The 19,971-nt window shown below is 35.1% G+C and overlaps 1 protein-coding gene across 1 annotated transcript in view; it reads left to right on the forward strand.

The window, feature by feature from the left end:
* The window catches only part of LOC125238021 (suppressor of lurcher protein 1-like), a 421,475-nt gene that overhangs the window by 270,500 nt on the left and 131,004 nt on the right, over positions 1-19,971 (forward strand). The window contains exons 6-7 of the mRNA XM_048145304.1: positions 16,195-16,351; positions 17,238-17,297. Of these exons, the coding sequence (XP_048001261.1) occupies positions 16,195-16,351; positions 17,238-17,297 (217 nt within the window). The remainder of the gene's footprint in view (positions 1-16,194; positions 16,352-17,237; positions 17,298-19,971) is intronic.

Genomic DNA, 19,971 nt, shown 5'->3' on the forward strand with positions numbered 1-19,971 from the left:
CAAATGATGTGTACCTAATATTTAAGATATTTAGTATAATTAATATCTATTTATGTAAAATTATATGTAGTTTATACATTTTTAGTTCATCACATTTTTGTTTTCTCTCTGCACCATTTGTATTATGAATCTCTGTTTGACCCTATATGATTGTCCAAATGTCCATTAGTCATCATTTTTTCTATCTAGCAATATTAACTTATGACAAAGCACTGCAACTGCTTAGAACTCAAAAAAAACATTACATACACAATTAACAGATACATTATTTCACACGGGTTTGGCGCACCTACAGCTTTGGCGCAGGTTTTCCTATACGTGGTATTCTGTTATCATATTTAGGCAGGGGCACCCCTTCTTGTGTTTAATACCCATCCATGAGCGACGATGGTCTCATAGGATAGCTCGTTTGCCTCCTATATCATAAAAAAGGTTAAAAGGATAACACCCGCAGAGTAACATAACACATTAAACATTTCGTTAAAATTGTAGTAAACCGTCTGGTGCGGTCTCATCTTTGGTCGAGTGCGTTCCAAGAAAGCCAAATGAGTTCAAAGGTTCCAGTTATCAGTCAATTAACGAACGATCATGTAACCATCTGACCATGATGCTTATGCACATGTGGATTGTTTGTGTAAATGTTTCAATATCCTTATTAGATTGTTATTATTTATCTGATAACTAAGTTTTTTCTTAGTTTTGCCTCATTGAATTTTTTTAGAATTCTGAAAATAAACGTTTACTGTACAGTCGAGTTCTTAAATATGTGTACATTTTTTCACCTTATTGCTACGAGTTAAGGTGAAGAAATGTACAGATATTTAATATTTATGAACTAGACTGTACCTATTTAAAATGCAAATATTTAAGAAGTTAATTGGATACCTATTGCTAAAAAAAAGAAAAGATAAGTATAACATTAAACTCTAGTAGGTAACAACTAAAATATAAACACTATAACGTTTTTACTCAACTATTACAATAATTATGGCACTTTCAGATACTTACTTAAGAGTTTTGAATAACCCACGGTTAGTTTTCTGCGTCGCAATATCCGAACTTCGACAAAAACCAAAAAGGTAATCACGGTATATAATACCTACCCGGTCAATATATGTTTAGATACTTATTTAACCGTATCGAAATTTAGTTGTGTATATTATAATGACTGTTACTTTATTTGTCTGGTTCATTGATTTCAATATCAAATTGACAGTTATTTTAGTCACTGGACTGATTTCACCATAATTCACAACATAAGTATCGTAACGGTTTTGTTGTGGCCCACGCCCCGGGTTAGGGGTTATCTATAACACGACATATTTATGCCTTATGTCAAGAATTCTAAGAACTTAGAAATCTAAGATCACAATTACTATAGTTATTAAGTTTATACAATCTAAAAAGGTTTTCAATAAAAAGTCAGAATACAATTAACACCTCTAAAATATATTTTTGTAGTTACATATATCAAAACATCAATAATGTATTTAGATATTTTTTTAGAGTTGGTATAGATATTATGAATTAGGAAGATTCTTATTTAGTAGGTAATAATAATAACATAAATGTTTCAAGCTGCTGGAGCCTTGGTCGCTGTCAAGTCCTCGAACTGCAACAAATTATTATTTTGATTACGTGTGCATTAACAGAGATAAGTTTATACTTATTGGATCTATTGTCCCAGCAAATAGGTATACATTGTATTGTATCCAAGTGAATTGATTGTATAGGCTACTCTCCTTCTAATCAAAACAGCTTCTTTTTGGTAACTGTTAAAAGGAATTTAGACGATTTGCTAATATGGAATTCTTAAATTGATCGGAAAATGTATTTTATTTTACGTAGATATCTTATTCAAACAACGTCTTACCGCTTTGGAGAATCTGTTTAATTGGTCTCCTAACACATCAAAAACGGGCTGTACTTGCTTCACGTTCACTTCGTCAACCGTTTTTGCTAGAGCCTGGTCGAGACAGCTCTTAAATTGTTCCATGTGTTTCTGGAATGAATCTATAACGTTCGACGGAGATGGAGTAGATGCGTCTCCTTGCACGAAACTATTCGCCTGCAATCAGGGAGAAAAATTACTTTACCCTGGCAATACAACTTTGTCGGCGGAGATGGCGGAAAATTTTAAATGTATAATTTATTCAATATATGGGACTCGATCGATCGTCTCGCCTAAGTTTTGCGAATTAGATTTTTTTACTGGCTAAGCGGTCTTACATATACGAGTACAATTTGAGACATACGAATTCCACAATAGATAACCATGAATATTTTTTTTTGACCGCCATATTAATTGATATCTACAATTTGCCAATATAGCTACTACTATGCAGTAAATCTGAGTTAAGCTCATGAAAATGTTGACCACCATTCTGTCTTCAAAAACTGGTAGCCGACGCAGGTTCAAATAAAGTAGCTATATCGCCTAACAAGAGCTTATATTATAATCCAAATACCGAAATCATCATGCTCTACGACCATTTTTATACTCGTATTTCTACTAACCTCTCTATAACAGTATCTGACAAGAAACCCAGAAACCATAATTTATCATTTTATACCGTACACTCGCTGATGTTTATTTATAACATAATATACTGAATTTGATTCCACGTGGGATCTGCTTTGTCCTTGGCGAAAGCATTGATATCGATGGAGACGCCCACTCAAAATTTGTGAAAATAACGTATTCCAGGACATACATGTATATTAATTTTGCTACACATTTTTCAGAAGTATTATTATCCCTCATATTGACCGGGATAAAGACGGTGATTACCTTTTAGATTTTTATCGGGAGCTCGGCAAGAATCAAAAAGGCCATCACGGTCTATGTCCCGGTCAATATGTCTAATGAAAATACCCGTGAATCATTCAAAACTCTTAGTATTTTTATGATGTACTTCAGAATCATATAAAACATTGTTGTCATAAAATGTCACATGATAGAAAATAATCTAAAGTCTTCAGAATACCTACAAAGCACGCAAACGTGACACACAAAACTGCGAATTTAAGAAACATCTTTAAGTAGCTGATTTTACACAAGATATCACAGACTGCCTTAAATGTAACTGGTTCCTCATCTTTTATTAACTTTGCTTCCATATACCTAGCTATTCATAGAAGGCCGAAGTGTGCAAACAACGCATTATCATTACTTTGCAAAGTGTTGTTTATCCGTGTGTCACTAAGTAGCAGAAGGGAATCGAATGTTAACATTTACTGTGCGTCATTGATGGCAGGTATATACTGAAGTTTGATTCGAATAAATAGCATTGATGATTAAAGAGCTCGATTACAAAATCATTCGTGTAGGACCTAGGCTATAGGGCATCTGATAAATCGTGATATGGATGACGTCGCGCCGAGTGAAACAAGATTAATAATATAAGAATCATGGTATTTTTAACCGTCGCCTCATATCTCAAGAAGGACGGTTATCAAGTCGTCTGTATGTTTTTTTTTTTTTTTTTTTTTTTTTTTAATGTTTGTTCCTCGATATCTCCGTCGTTACTGGACAGATTTTGAAATTTTTTTTTTAATTGAATGTATATGCATACAGATTGGTCCCATTTTTCTCAGAACCCAGTTCTGATGATGGGATCCTGGAGAAATCGAGGGAACTCCTCGAATCTGAAAGGCATACATATAGTGATTTTTGTGTTTTTAAAGGAACAGCATGCATTTAGGTACGGAACAGTGACATTTGGTGCAGTGGAACTGCTGATGATGGCCAGAATAGAACTCTTCAAATCTGAACGGCACGCTTATAGTGACTTTGGTATTTTTATAAGAACAGCATGCACTTTCATCCAGAACAGTGACATTTGGTGCAGCGGAATTGCTGATGATGGTCAGAACCGAACTCCTCAAATCTGAACGGCACGCTTATAGTGACTTTGCCATTTTTATAAGAACAGCATGCGCTTACGTCTAGGACAGTGACATTTGGTACAGTGGAACTGCTGATGGTCAGAACCGAACTCCTCAAATCTGAACGGCACGCTTATAGTGACTTTGGTATTTTTATAAGAACAGCATGCACTTGCGTCCAGAACAGTGACATTTGGTGCAGTGGAACTGCTGATGATAGTCAGAACCGTACTCCTCAAATCTGAACGGCACACTCATAAGTGACTTTGGTATTTTTGCAAGAAAAGCATGCATTTAAGTTCAGAATAGTGACATTTATTTATTTAGTTATGTTTGTTAAGCATAATTATTGAGTTTTCAAGTCAAAGTTTGTCAAGCTTCGATTTCTTATAATATAATATCGGATTCATGAGGAATTGAGGAAACTCCTCAAACCTTAACGTTATACGTATATTCATTTATGTTGCCATCTAATAATTAAAGCATTAAAAGCAGTTTTAAAAAATACCTACACATTTCTACATAATCCAACATTCGCAAGTAACTTTCACCAGAACCCGAAAGGCGACGGTTTTTTTTTCTTAAAAATTATAAAATTAATACTGAAGATAGTTAGATTAGTTAGTGGGAAATTTATTTTATAATCTCGTTCGATTCGGTGTAATTTTCCCTCGCCATGACGCCATGTACCTAATGTTTACTAGTTAATACCTACGTAATTAGTTTTAAGAGGATTGACATAAAACTTCACAGGTCGTTGTTTAAATAGCAAACTGATTGGCTTTGCAAGTACACACGACACTCTCAAACATTACAAAAAAAAACCGGTCAAGTGCGAGTCGGACTCGCCCACCGAGGGTTCCGTACAAACTTTCAAACTCCCCAGTTAAAATAATCTCATGTTTTCACATAACTCTAACGACTTGACTAGAAGACAAAAGTATAGGTACTAATGAGCATTATTGTGTATAGCGCCATCTCTCGGTGAATTCGCTAACTAATTTCCGCGACCATAGTATGTTGGTTTTTCAGGGATTAATCTTTTTATTGTTAACCGATTTAAACAATTTTTACTTTATTGGAAAGAAGATGATTTAAGTAACATCTCGTATTAATTTGAAGTACTATATACATCCGCAAAGGTGGGTAAATTAAAAGTAAAAATCTGAAAAGTTTTTTGTGAATAAAAAAAAAGTTTTCAAGATACAAACACGATTATATTTTTCCTGTAATATTTAGCATAAAACCAATGTTTCCTAAAATTTTCATAATTTTTCGTTGGTAAACTTCTGAGATAAGGGGGGGGAACGGTATTTTTTTTTTACATTTTCCTTCAAAATTCTTTTTTTTTCCACAACAAAAAAATTATAAAAAAATAGTTTATTTACGTTCAATTTGAGCTCTTTCTAACGATACCCCACTTGACCTAGTAACTTGAAATTTACAGTTTGCCCCCCTTTCATTTTGGCCATTTTCTACAATTAAAATTAATAAATTAAAAAAAATTATACCTTCTCTTTGTAGAGGTTCACAATGTTCACAACTATTCCAAATTTTAAGTTGATAGCATTAGTAGTTCTCGAGATATTTAGGAATGTGACAGACGGACAGACAGACGGACAGAGTCGCACCATAAGGGTTCCTGTTGTACCTTTTTGGTACGGAACCCTAAAAACGGAAAAAACAATATTGTGTGACTTGAGGACAGACAAACCGTTCCGTTTTAACCATTTTTGGCGCGGAACCCTAAAAAGATTTAAGTTAAATATTTATAAACTACTAGCTTTTACCCGCGGCTTCGCTCGCGTTAGAAAGAGACAAAAAGTAGCCTATGTAGTAGTAGTAGTAGTAAAACACTTTATTGTACCAGAAAATAATACAACACACAGGAAAAAGAGCTTATTATAAGTACAAAGGCGAACTTATCCCTTTAAGGGATCTCTTCCAGTTAACCTTTGAGCAATGTCACTCTGTCACCTATGTCACTCTCCAATCTCTCCATCCCTTCAACTATCTCCACCTTTAAAAAACAAGTAAATTCGTCGCTCTGTTTTGCCGTTAAAGACGGACAAACAAACAGACACACACACTTTCCCATTTATAATATTAGTATATGATCCATACTATCTAGTTGGTTCAAAAAACAGTAGTGCATTTTAAGACAGACTACAATCATCCCACGTTTTCACAAATTAAACATACAACAATTTCCTTGCTAAAGTTCATACATGAACGTGATGCATACTAATTGAAAATTTCGAGACATTCTAGTACAAAGAACGGCATCTAAATATAGTAAGTATGTATTATGTATGCAGTCAAGTCACGACATATAATATGAAATTCTAAGAAAGCTTCCCGGAAAATTGAATATTCCGGAAAGTTCTCGCCTGAGAGCATGAAAATATGAAATGAAATATGATGCGCTGATGGATTTAAAATTGTGATCTGTAAGTTCTCTAATATGTAACTCGATATTTATTTACTTATCAACTACAGCGATCTAGCTTTATATTATTTATATCATGAATATACATTTATTTAAATTACTATTCTTGATTTTTAAACGCAATTTAAAAAGACACATACAAAACATAAATAAATAACAAATCATGTTATGTATGGTAAATTAAAAAAGATTCTGATTCAGACTTTCTTTTGTAATAAGTAAAATTTTTATTTTAAAATTATGACAACGCATCAAAATTCAATTAATTGTTGGGTCAAGTAGATAATGCTAAACAAAAACTAATTAAGTTTAGAATTTACTAATTACTAAGAGTTAAGAATTGTCTTGACGTGCTCTGTGGAAAGAAATAATTATACAGTCTGCAGTAAAAAAAACTTTTACTCTAATTTTTTTTCCATATCGTTTCCTTTTCATCCGTAAATCTAGATAGAAAATATCACTTACCTACCCAAACCTACGATACGTTGCGGACTATTGAGATTACTTCTAATAGATGGTTGCTAATAGGCTAGTTTCCTATACTTAAAATTAAATATTTTATGCAGTGCACGACCACATAATTAGAAGAAAAATAAGGATAGTAGTTATGTTTAAACATAATTTATATCTAAAAAGAAAGATATAAAGTAAATGAATTGACCGTGACTTCACTCCTCAGTATCTCATAGTAATTCCATATTAGCAAATCGTTTTGACAGTTCTTAAAAAGAAGCTGATTTGACTAGTAGGAAACTAGCCTATTCAACTGGCTGATCAAATGCCGCATTAAAATCCGCATGCGAGATATCGTACCATCCAAATCAGCCCTTATTTTTCTGACATAGGTGCTAGAGATTTAATAGCAATATCTACAGCCTGTCTAGGCTCTCGGCGCCTTAATTGGCGCTAGCGCAGCGACGTTTGATTTAAAAATACTTAACTTCGAACATTCTTGAAGTCTATATTCCTGTAATTGGATTTTCTTCTTCTGTACACTTAGATTTCTTAGATTTGAAACTATTTTTACTGGTTACCTCTTACACTAATAATAATATTTGCTTGCTTGCCTAGCCTCGTAGCCGTAACCATGACAAAATCTAGACTAATCCATACTTAATATTATAAATGGGAAAGTGTGTGTCTGTTTATTTGTCACCCCACTTCGGGATAAAACAGGAGGTGGAATTTTGTATGGAGCATGCCGAATATTTGGATTTAACGCGAGCGAAGCCGCGGGCAAAAGCTAATTTTCTATGAAAATAAGGGGCCTGTTACCTCCTTGTATGGTACTAAATCTTAGTTTTTAGAGTAAATTGAATTAAAATTAAATTGTAAATTATATTGTATGTACATCTTAATTTTTCTTCTTTCATACCCTAATCAGTGAAAGCCAAATTCTGCGAGTTATATCAGACCAAATAATAGAAGATCAGTAAAACTTTACTTTTATTCCAAACACCTGGAACCCTTATAGGTCGTACCGAGAATTTACTCACTTCTATCGCACACAATACGCTGTAAGCTCCTGGCGCATCGGAGCAAACAAGTCGAAGTGTCTCCGAGCGGCACAGGTGTGTTTGCGTTTCATTACCTTCGGGAACCGAGCATCGTCTTTCTTTATTGTTTCCTATTAAACGCTCTTCATCGATGTTAATCTTTCAGCTTTAAAGAATTCGCTATCGTCACTACCTATATGTGTGCAATATGAGTAATTGATGCAGACAATTTGTTTTTTTAACCCCCGACGCAAAAACGACGGGGTGTTATAAGTTGACGTGTCTGCCTGTCTGTCTGTGTGTGTGTCTGCTTTCGAACGGATGGACAGATTTAGATTTCGTTTCTTTTGTTTGACAGCTGAATTAGTCTGAAGTGTTCTTAACCATTTTTGATGAAAATCGGTCCTTTATGTCGGGATTTCTTTTTTACAAAATTTTTTTTTTTTAATTTTTATTACAGTTGATCTGTACAGTGTGTTGCTATCAGATATATCGACGCTGTAGAGAAGCTTCAAAATATGTGAACACGCATTCTAATGCCTTAACAAAATGAGTATACGGGTTCTCTGTGGAGCGCAGTTAGATATTTGTGAGAGCCTTGCCCGCTGTCTTATGGTGACTGTTGAAAAATGTTTTGTAAACGTAGGTAATATAAGTAATAGGCCAAATTAGAATGTAGGTTCTCTCAGGTAACTTGGAATCGAGTAAATATCCTAGAGTGTTCATCGAAAACGCTTTTCTACGAGAATGTTTAAATTCGTACTGTATTATAGAGAGCTAGAAATTGTATTTATTTCGAAGTACCTACCTAGTGTACTAGTACAAGTCTCTTAATTTTATTTTGTAAAGATGAAATTATTTAGGACTAAGCGGAGTAATGTAGGTAAAAAATAGGAAATAATATTCGTAGCGATTAATAAATTCGCTGTAATATAATGTTGTTCCTAGAAGTCGTTATGTTTTGTCATTTGGGAGCTGAAACAAAAGGAACGTAATAAGTCCTCTTATTTAATATTTTTGTCAATACCAAAGGGACCATATTGAAAAAGTAATGAAAAACTCCAGCCGCTCGCTCAAAACTCTGCGCTTTATTGAAAAACTATTTCATTTCGCGCAGAGTTTTGCCCAAACTCTTAAATCTCTTGAGGGATTTTCGTTTGCAGTGTTTACGTTTATTAATAATAAATATTGTGCATTATTGACTTACGAAATAATACGATTATTTTATCGTAAAACAACAATAATGTTCCGTTCCCTACCAAAAAGGTCGAAAAGGCACTCTTGCAGTGCAACTCTATCTGTTTGTTTATCTTCCTGTATAACATCTACTTACATACACGTAAGATGAAAGGAAGTGGGTTAGACAAAAAGCTTTAATATTGAAAAAAAATACAATAATTATGTAGAAAGATACATCGCTTTATGTATCTTTCTACATATTTTATGGAAACGCAAATAAACATTACAATCCGTTTAAGCGCAAACAGGCAGGGGCAAAAAACGAATACCTATTTCATTTTACTTAGGCTACTGTGACATTTGTGTTAAGAGATCTCTTTGTGACATGACAATATTTAATATCATTTAGTGAAATTCAAGATTCATTTATTGTTACTTATTTCATGAAACACACTTATTGGTTATTTAATTTTCAAGAAGGATCATTTACAAAGTTTAGCGTGTATTTGTACGCGTGCACGCGGGATAAACTCTAGGTACAGTCAACCATCTGAATCCTAGGCCGCGGTAGAACCCTTCCACAGTAAAAGCCAACCTAACTTCTATGTCAAATAAAGCACGGTGTTAATACGACATGGTACTAGAGTGGTCTAGGATTCTAATTGGTTAACTGTACATAATGTAAATCCAACCAAGTTATGATTTTTAAGGTTAAATGTAAGTAGCTTCAGGTCAATTGACTCCTGGGAATATTGAGATACACGTAACTTTTATCAAATTTGAACACGGATGAAGAGTATTATATATATTAAGTACTATATTTCGTCAAATCACCTTAGCGTAAGAAAGGTTTCCAATATAGTGCGGGACTAGACATGTCACTTGGGGGATCATCCGAGGGCTGCCACGCCTTACTGAATATTAAATTGTGTGCGCGATCCCTTACTTTCTACTTCCGAGAAAACAAAAAGAGTTACCTGCCTAAGTGCGTACTGCGTACTGACATGGATTTAGTAGAGTAAACGAGAGTAATTCCTCCAATTCCTCTCTTTGTAAATAGCTTCGGGCGTTCTAACTCCAACTTCGTGATCCGTTGGCAGAACTTTTTAATTAATTATTTTGTTGAGTACAGTTATTGTAAAATAAACAATGAAATCCGGATACATAGAACTGCCAGAGCTTAGTCCTAGCTAGCTTTCTTCCACGTGGAAACTAAGAGCTTCGCTTTGTCTTGGTCTTTCGACAATATCCCTTGCGCTGACCTAACCATATAGTATATTGAATAGTATGATATAGAGTTATCAGTCATAATTTTCGAATGCAGCGCCATCTATTAGTAAGTTACGACAACTTTTCATGTGACTTTCCATTCCGAAAGGTTCCTTATAGCACATAAAACATTTGGAGCCTTTAGACATGGAATGCCACATATTTATGGCGGTATTTTTAAATAGGTTTGACGTTTTCATTATGAATCTGAGCAAGAAAAACAAACTTATTTTCCAAGTTCCAAAATTACCAGTAAAATTTACAATGACGTAATTACATATAGTTAACTATAGAATGTCATTCGCTAGTTTGCAGGTGGTACAGTGACAACTAGCGAAAAATTTGGAAATCAAAAAATACTTATACATTTTACGACAGCAATTCATTACCCAGTTTGCGGGAGTAATAGTGACATCTAGCGAACAACTTGCACTACAGCATATTAATTGTTTTTCACGCCCTCTATCGTTGAGTTTCCTAAACATATCCTAAGTACATCGGATTTACTATTTATTTCCTTTGACTGAAAACACCGTGGACCTAACTACCTCTAGGTACATGCACATAATATAAAATAGTTGGTACAGGCGACCTTCGTCAATCCGACGGTCACATCGGCTTAACAAAAATATTATAAGTGTCCTCGACGAAGATCTAAACATTGCGATATTTGTCATCAAAACTGAGACCGATTTGGCAGAGCCTAAACTATGCAGATGAAACTATGTAATTAACATTAACAACGTTTAACGTTTTTTAACCGCCTTCCAAATCTCAAAGGAAGGGGTTCTCAATTCGTCTGTATTTTTTAACCGCCTTCCAAATCTCAAAGGAAGGGGTTTTCAATTCGTCTGTATTTTTTTTTTAATGTTTGTTCCTCGATATCTCCGTCGTTACTGGACCGATTTTGAAATTATTTTTTTTGATTGAATGTATATGCATGCAGATTGGTCCCATTTTTCTCAGAACACAGTTCTGATGATGGGATCTTGGAGAAATCGAGGGAACTCCTCAAATCTGAAAGGCATACATATAGTGATTTTTGTGTTTTTAAAGGAACAGCATGCATTTACGTACGGAACAGTGACATTTGGTGCAGTGGAACTCCTGATGATGGTCAGAATGGAACTCCTCAAATCTGAACGGCACACTTATAGTGGCATTGGTATTTTTATAAGAACAGCATGCACTTACGTCCAGAACAGTGACATTTGGTGCAGTGGAACTGCTGATGAAGAGTGAGCCGCCCCTGGTTAGAGTTCCGTTTTGATAATCATTATCATCTGTAAGTACTTCAGAATCATCCAAATTTAAAAATTGGTTCAGAAATGACGGAGATATCGAATAAAACATTAAAAAATATACAGGCGAATTGATAACATAATCCAACGTTTGAAAGTATTTATCACCAAAACCCCAAAGGAAGGCGGTTTTTTTTCTTAAAAATTATTCTTTCGTGTATTTCGTGTGTGTGTGATTTCGTGTATTTCAAGTTAACATACCTAACATTATAAATGCAGAACAAAAAACAGTACGGCTACGGAAGCAAAACTTCAATTTGTCGTAAATACTATACTGCTTTGAGTGGATTCAATCAAGGTTTACGGAGATGGGTCGAATCTCCTTATTTAGATCAATTAACCCAGAAACAACTGGCTGGCCATAATTTTATACTACCAAAACAGTCTTTATAGCCCAAAGGCGGCAAAGTTACTTACAGTTCAATGTATAAAGATTACTTAGCGAAGTTAGAAGTAAGATAAATGTTCATACTGTGAAATTGAAATATATTGTTCTTTAATATAAATAGCAGCATACCTACCTAATAAACAAATAAAAGATTTAGACGGCTTGGATTTTACAGATAAAATTAGAAAGAATTAAGTATAAGAGCTATATAATATAATAGCATAATAGTTAAAAAATAGTTAAAATTGAAAAATTAGGTACCGTAGCTAAACAGGCTAATTCGAATGTACATTTGTTTAAAAATAATCTATTTAAATATAATAGTTAACAACAAAACTCTTATAGGCCATTTCTCAAAATTTTGGCACCGACAGGTGAAAGATTTGTTTTTTTTTAAATGTCGCATTTTTTAATTTTTTTTGTAGGGATCGTTTGAATGCGTCTCAAACATTTCAAAAATGTCAAAGGCACCGATATCAATTAATTATTTTAGTAGTTATGATCGATTAAAATTCAGGTGAACGACATCATGATCAGGCGAAGGATAAATATACACAGGTTATCGACAACAGCAGCAGGTTAACGACAAATTAGTACAAATTTGTATGACACATTTGACAAGTTAACGACAAGCGTCGCTAACCTGCGTCCGTAGTCGATCACCTGTAGTCAGGGCCGGATTAAGGGTAGAGCGAGTGGAGCGGCCGCTCTAGGCGCCACATGGTAAGGGGGCGCCGAAATCGAGAATGTGGATAAATCCATACAAAAAAATTATACGTTGCGTGGGCGCGCACATATCACAAAATGGCGAGAGGAATCGGGAATGGATCCACTATTGAAAATCTAGATTTGTAATTCAGATTAAGTGGAAAGTTGCACCACATTTTCAACATAAGGACGTTTATAAGGGCGCTGTTTCTAGGGCGCCATAACAGGAGGATTCTAGCCCTTGACGAACCACATTGTTGTGCGGCGAACGACAAAGTTACGTCGCTATCCAAATGCAAAAATAGGAGTCTACCCGATAGTCCAAAGCGGAGTTCTTCATAAAGCCAAAGGCGCAAAACGTTTCAGACAGGCGCAATTTTGTGAGTGGTGGTGACACAGATGGTGAGCGAACTTCAAAGCACTAAGATCACTCAGTGGCAAAATAACGAAATGGGCATCTTGACGGTGACGATCGAGTCCGCAGTTAATCTCTTATTATATTAACTCTCAACTCAAATTCCCATATTAAATAACTCTTAGTATTATAAAAATAATAGTGATGGCGAAATATAAGGCCTAAAAGTCGGGAACATAGGCGCCCTGTGAAGTCAAAATACCCCAAAATATGTCAAAGACCGCAGCTCTGCAGAACATAAAAGCTTGAAAGTTCGCGGATTCCCAGCTGGCGGGTTGAGTCTTAATAAATCGAGTAAAAAAAATCGCGCCTACTATTTGTATGTTCTCTTTTAGTTACTTAGGAAAAAATCCGAATCTACTTTCCTGACTTAGCCACTATAGTGCTCTATTTTGTTTGTTATTTTATGTATTTACATATGACATCCACGTTCAGCCACTGCACGTAACTATACTAGGGTGCGACTACGTACTTTCGTACTTTGTATCTGTATGATGAAATCCATAAATTCTGTATTGCGTTAATCTTCAAATTACGGCATTACTATGAAAAAAATTTCGCGCTCGCTACGCTCGCGATTTGTTTTCCTACGTGTAGTGAAACCTTACCAAGGAGCGCCGAAACTCAAACGCTCTACCCTGATCGAGTGCACGGGCCGGCTCTGCCTGTAGTTTGGTGGTCATTCACCTGATATGGACGTCATTCACCTGCCCATCAGCATTATAATAGTTTTTAACCGCCGCCCAAATCTCAAGGAAGGGGGTTCTCAATTCGTCAGTATTTTATTATTATTATTTTTTTATGTTTGTTACTCGATATCTCCGTCGTTACTGAACCGATTTTGATTTTTTTTATATTTAGTATTAAAGAAGAATATATATTTTTTTTTATATAAAAAAAATTGATTAGTTAAAATAACAAAATCTTAAACAATCAAAAATTGGCCGAACCCTCAAATTGCCGAGGGTGCTGCTTAATTGGTGTATTTAAAGCTACAAGTGACATACCTCATATTGAAGGCAATATAAGGGCCATTAATATTTTATACCCGACCTTTAAATAAAATTGTAATATAATAGCTACTCTGAAGTATAATGAAGTGACTTCACTTCAAGCAAGCACTTGCTTACTGACATGGTATTTAGACTATAATTAAGATTTCATTTTTTAAAGGGGGCAAAAAACAAATGAAAAAATTAAAATATGTAAATAAATCACAGAAGAGTTACTTTTAATTATAAAAATATAAGGATACTCATATTCTAGATTATGTTTTAATACTCATTATCATTACTTATTGATCCGATTGACCGCCCCTCGTAATGGTTCATCTGGCTTATGACAAGTGATCGACGTGTCGGTTTTCTGTCACTGAGTCGTTCACCTGGCTTTATCGCACAGGTGAAGGACACACACCGCAAAAAAGCAAAAATCCTTTGAGAAATGCAGCCTAAACCGATATAACAGTAATACTTTTCTCATTTAACGCACAAAACAAATATTTAAGATGTAAAAAAGTATTATTACGATTGGTAAATTTATCATTATTGTCGTCACCCTGTCCCAAAATGTCGTTCACTTGCCTATTTTAGCCAGGTGAACGATGCACAGGTGACCGACAAAATGCCAGTTATTTCGCCAAAACTCAAAAAGTATTTGCCGAACGAACTAAATATTTAGGTGCCTAAAAATTAAGCAACAAAATACGAAACATATGTTACAGTTAATGCAGTATCTCAAACAATAACCAAATTATGATTGACAGAATAACGACTACTTACCCGTTACAAACTCCCGTTCGAGGTAATTAAAATTTTCTATTTTCTAATCAAGGCGTAGTGAACACGTGCCGTTGCTTGCAGGTGATGGCCGATACATGCCGATACTGGCGGCTTCGATTCATGCGGGGTGGGGCGGCAGAGGTGGAGTAGGGATCGCACAGTGCTTGCGAGTTTGTCTCGACAGGTCAACGACAAAAACGGCCGTGGACAAACTTTAAAGCCAAATAACTTGGAACATAAGTGTAATATTATTATCAGATAGTCTAGTTTTAAAAGTTAAGGATATATGCAAATAAAATACAGCAATAAAGGTAAGTAAAGTTAATAATTTGTGTACTTTTAACAACTCGAAACATGAGTACTCCGCGTTGGGACACGGAAGGTGAACGACAAAACTTAGTTACAATTATTATTTATTTCATTAATATAAAATAAATCGATTTCAAAGCATCAGGCCTCTATGTAAAAACTGTCTTTTAATATGTATTGATAATTTATTTATGAAGATATTCTATACTAAAAAAAAAGTTCTAACATAAACGTACTGACAGGTGGGGGTGGCAAAATTTTGAGAAATGACCTATAATAAAAACAATAATACTAAACATAAACTAAACCTTAATCTAAAAATAAATACCTAAGTAAACTAAAAATATTAAAAACTAAGAAACTTCTTTAGGCATGGTGCCGTAGATACTGGCATCATTTCCTCGTTGTATCGCAAGGCTTATTCTTTGGGCGAGGAAGCTGCCAGCCCTACGGTCACCGCTGACCTCTGTCAGTTTTTTCGATATTTCCTTAAATAAATTTAAGGCGTTCGGACCCCACGGGCCAAGGGTCTCAACGCCAAGACCCTTGTATTTAAACATTGTTTAAACATTACAGTGATATCTACAGTGATACTTAAATGACTTCTTTATATGTTTGTGTATTTCATTTGTACGTGTATATACACTTATGTATAGTATACATAGGCTCGCGGTGTCAGTTTGTGATATCATGTTAGAACGTCTGTCACGTTCTAAATAAGAGTACATAATAGGTTATTGTAGGACGAAAACGATTTGATGATAAACAATACAGCCCTGGCAGGCAAGTATGGTCGCGCTATAAATTTAATGATAAAAATCAGGCCGTCCCTATCGCACTATTTGTAAATTCGATAGGGGCGGCCTGATGTTTTATCATTTATCGCGTGCCAGGTAACATCGCTGATATAATTCCTATGTTAGGGCTTCAAACATTTGATACACGCCCTAATGGGCGTCAGCTCTTAAATAGTGTGTATCAAATAACAACCAACGATATCCTCCTCCCCAGGTCTATTCGAGACAGATGGCGTGCACCTCCCGGGCACGGAATGCGACTACCACTTCGGTCGGTCGGGCAGTCGGCCGACGCACGGCCGTCTGTACAGCCCCCGCTACCCGTCCATTTACCCCAACAATGTGCGGTGTTCCTACCACTTCGGCGGCAGGTTAGTAACAAATACCGAGGATACCGTATTCGAACAATGCTTCAAGTCCATGATACCGATCTGTCAGTGTCTAAAATTGGTCTAGATCTAAAGTTACTTTTCATTAAACAGACACATCAGTTTTGACACTTTTGACGCAAACATATCAGATCGAAATCGTAGATATCGTATCGCATTTCTATTCTATACTTGACTCTCTATATATATAATTATGTTGCTATGCCCTCTCAGGGTTCATGTTGAGACTATATTATACTTAGCCTAAGATCATTATGTGTACACATGAATTGCAAATATTGCAATAAAGCATTGAATACTTAATTGATACTTATCCAAACATGAAATATAAACGATTTAACGATCATATCACAAGCTGAAAGTGAAAGTGAAATTCGTGTCTTTGTCGACTTATATACTAGACTTACTGATAAGCTAAGAACTGTTTTCTACCGACTTCGACGGCATAACATTAGGCAATTCATTATGTTTAAAAAAAAACTAAATTTATTCAAATGTCATACTAGTTTCTAATGCTTATAAATCCTCTCCATATAAAATTTTCCCACATACACTCTTTTTGGCAGCGTCTACAATATACGCAGAAAGTCATGGTTATGTATGATAAGAAAATCGCAAACTTGGCGATTCAGGCTTGTTCAAGACACCAGCCGTGCATGCAGTAGTGTACCACATTACGCGCGTCGTTGCACATTCGAGCCTGTAAATTGTTTTCAGTTGGAATTTTCTTCGGTGTTTATGAAAAGTATTTAACGAACCACAACGGTACACAGATTTTGTACTTGCTGCTCTCAGCGGAAGTTCCGTATGTTTGGGAAAAAATGTATTATGAAATATAATTTTAAATAATCTGTGTGTATTTTTACAGGCCAAAAGAACGTGTGAAAGTGGTTTTCGAAGAAGTTTCTCTTCAAAAAGGTGACATAAGGTACGTCTATACAAAATTTGATTACAGTAACATAATCTTAACCCTACCTTAAGATTAATATTAATTGTTTAAGGCCCACTTGCAGCAACCACTTAACTCAGGGATAGGGTGCTGTCTGTCAACTATCAAATTCAATATAAATGGTGGGTTAACCCTCCATTTTCGTTGGTGTAAGTGGCCTAATATAATTACAATTTTATTATTCACAATCAGAAATAAAAGTACCCATTAAAAAAATATAATAATTATTGCCCACATTGCCATTTAATCATCTTTCTGCTTAAATGTATGGAAATGGAGTGGTCAAAGTGATGGCAAAACTTTAATAGCAATCATCGTACAACCTTACGACGCGTCATGCCTGGCAATAGAACGACTTGTCACATTATCGTAATCAGTTCTAAAGTATCGAATGTCACTGCGAGCGTCGCGCAACGACGTACTCATGAAACTCATAAAATCGCCCGTAAAAATCGTCCGGTCCACTAACTTACAGTGTAACGAGCGGCACTGCGATTATGCAGCGTTATGCATTAAGCGGGGAATTCAATATTGACACGAGAAATGGCGGGGATTCACTTTTATGTTATTGGAAAGGACGCAAAGTTTGAAAATAGATGTTAAAATGATTAAACCAATTTTATCCTTACTAATATGATAAATGGGAAAGTGTGTGTATCTGTTTGTTTGTCCGTCTTTCATGGTAAAACGGAGCGACGAATTTACGTGATTTTTTAAGTGGAGATACTGGAAGGGATGGAGAGTGACATAGGCTACTTTTTGCCTTTCTCTAAGCCCCCATTTCCCTAAAATGACCCTTAACCCCTCCCCCCCCCCATTTTGAAGTTTGTGTGGAGCATTCCGCAATTTTCGAATTTATCGCGAGAGAAGCCGCGAACAATAGCTAGTTTATAATAAAGGAGAGTATGTAAGAAGTGGGAGTGAATGGATTGATAACTTCGGTAAGTTTCGTGAGCTGACGTGATGCGAGATTTGTAATTTAGTGAGGAATTAAATCGGATGCAGATAGTAAGTTAATTAGTTTTCTACTTCCGAACTGTTATTCGTCATTTATTACAGGGTCGTTCATAGATCTTTAGAACGCTACATAAAAGTCTATTCCCCAAAGCCAGCGTCCGCCGGCTTTCCGCGCATGCGCGCAGTATCGAAAAAACTGAAAACGCATTGTTTGGCTCTGTAACCATGGCAATGCATTGATATAACGATACCGCGCGCGTGCGCGGGAAGGCTTTGGTCAGCTGAGCTGACAGTGCAAAACTTTGCGTCAAAATACATTCAAGAAAACTATTAAAAACTAAGGGCATGGTCGTAGAAAAACTATTACATATATGTAACGGTAGTGTTTAACTGAGTCAAAAAATATTCGTGGCGTCACTCCACTCGTCTTTTTTGACCTCCTTTAAACGTGTGTTGCATAAAATACTATTGTGTTTTTCCTTCAAATGGGCATTTGATCAAAATTATACCATGCATTTTTAATTGAAAAGGTGTTTATTACTCTGTTTAAAACGTATTATTCAATCAATTAGGGTACTTAATTTTTTATTGTTTTCTCTAACTTAGTCACTCTTGTGCGACATGTTTCGAAGAATCTGGTTTCCATTTTCACAACTTAATATTTAAATTTAATAAATAAAGTCCTTTGATAGTAAGGTGAAATGAAAATTGTAGTTATTAGTCAGATATCCTTTCTTATACAAGATACAACAGGCAGGCAAGTATGGTCGCGCGATAAATGATAAAACATCAGGCCGTCCCTATCGTACTATTTGTCACTACAAAGGAGAGTATATAAAGTTATAGTCACTATACATACCTTTACCTAATTAGGTATGTCTGCAAGGCAATCATCACTATGATTGCCTTGTAGAGATACCTAATTAGGTAAAGGTATGTATAGTGACCATAACTTTATAATATAAACCAGACACAATCATTACTCGTGGTCACTCGTCATCAATGTCATCATCGTTACTGCAATTCACAAATGTATCTGGGTAATTTAATCTGACAATTCAGATAATTTATATTAAAATATGTGCGAATTTTCGGACCGACCGACAATAGGTTTAAAAGTTGACAATTTTTAAAAGTATGTAAGTATTGGTCAAAAACTATAAGATAGGAATTGGATAAATATAGCTATATAGGTTATTAAGATACAAGCAACTAAAACTCGGGATTTTATTTCCAGGAACCTTATTATTAGCCTTTGACTTGTCTTGAGTTTTTTGAGTTTTTATTTGACGTTCATAAGCGCATTGTAATATGCCTACTTGGAAAAATAAATATTTCATTTCATTTCATTTCATTTCATTTCATTTCATTTCAAATCCTAAACTTAATTAGATCCCAAAGTGAACTGGAACATGGCACACATAACCTAGATCTGAATTATTTTGTCGGTGTAATATTATGGAAACCTTGTATGGTTTTGATATGATATACTTTTACACAAACCCGTATACATACATAGTTTTGAGATATAAACATTTTTGTACATCGCTTTCGTAAACACGTTTTATTTTTCTACTCATTAGTAAAATACGAATTATTTCACCATTAATAATTGAATAATACACTGGCCCCGTCGTAATGACTCGAACACAAGGATTTAAAATGTAAGGATAAGTCAATCCATACATTCTGAACA

This window comes from Leguminivora glycinivorella, chromosome 2 (genome assembly GCF_023078275.1).
Source record: "Leguminivora glycinivorella isolate SPB_JAAS2020 chromosome 2, LegGlyc_1.1, whole genome shotgun sequence".
Lineage (NCBI taxonomy): Eukaryota > Metazoa > Arthropoda > Insecta > Lepidoptera > Tortricidae > Leguminivora > Leguminivora glycinivorella.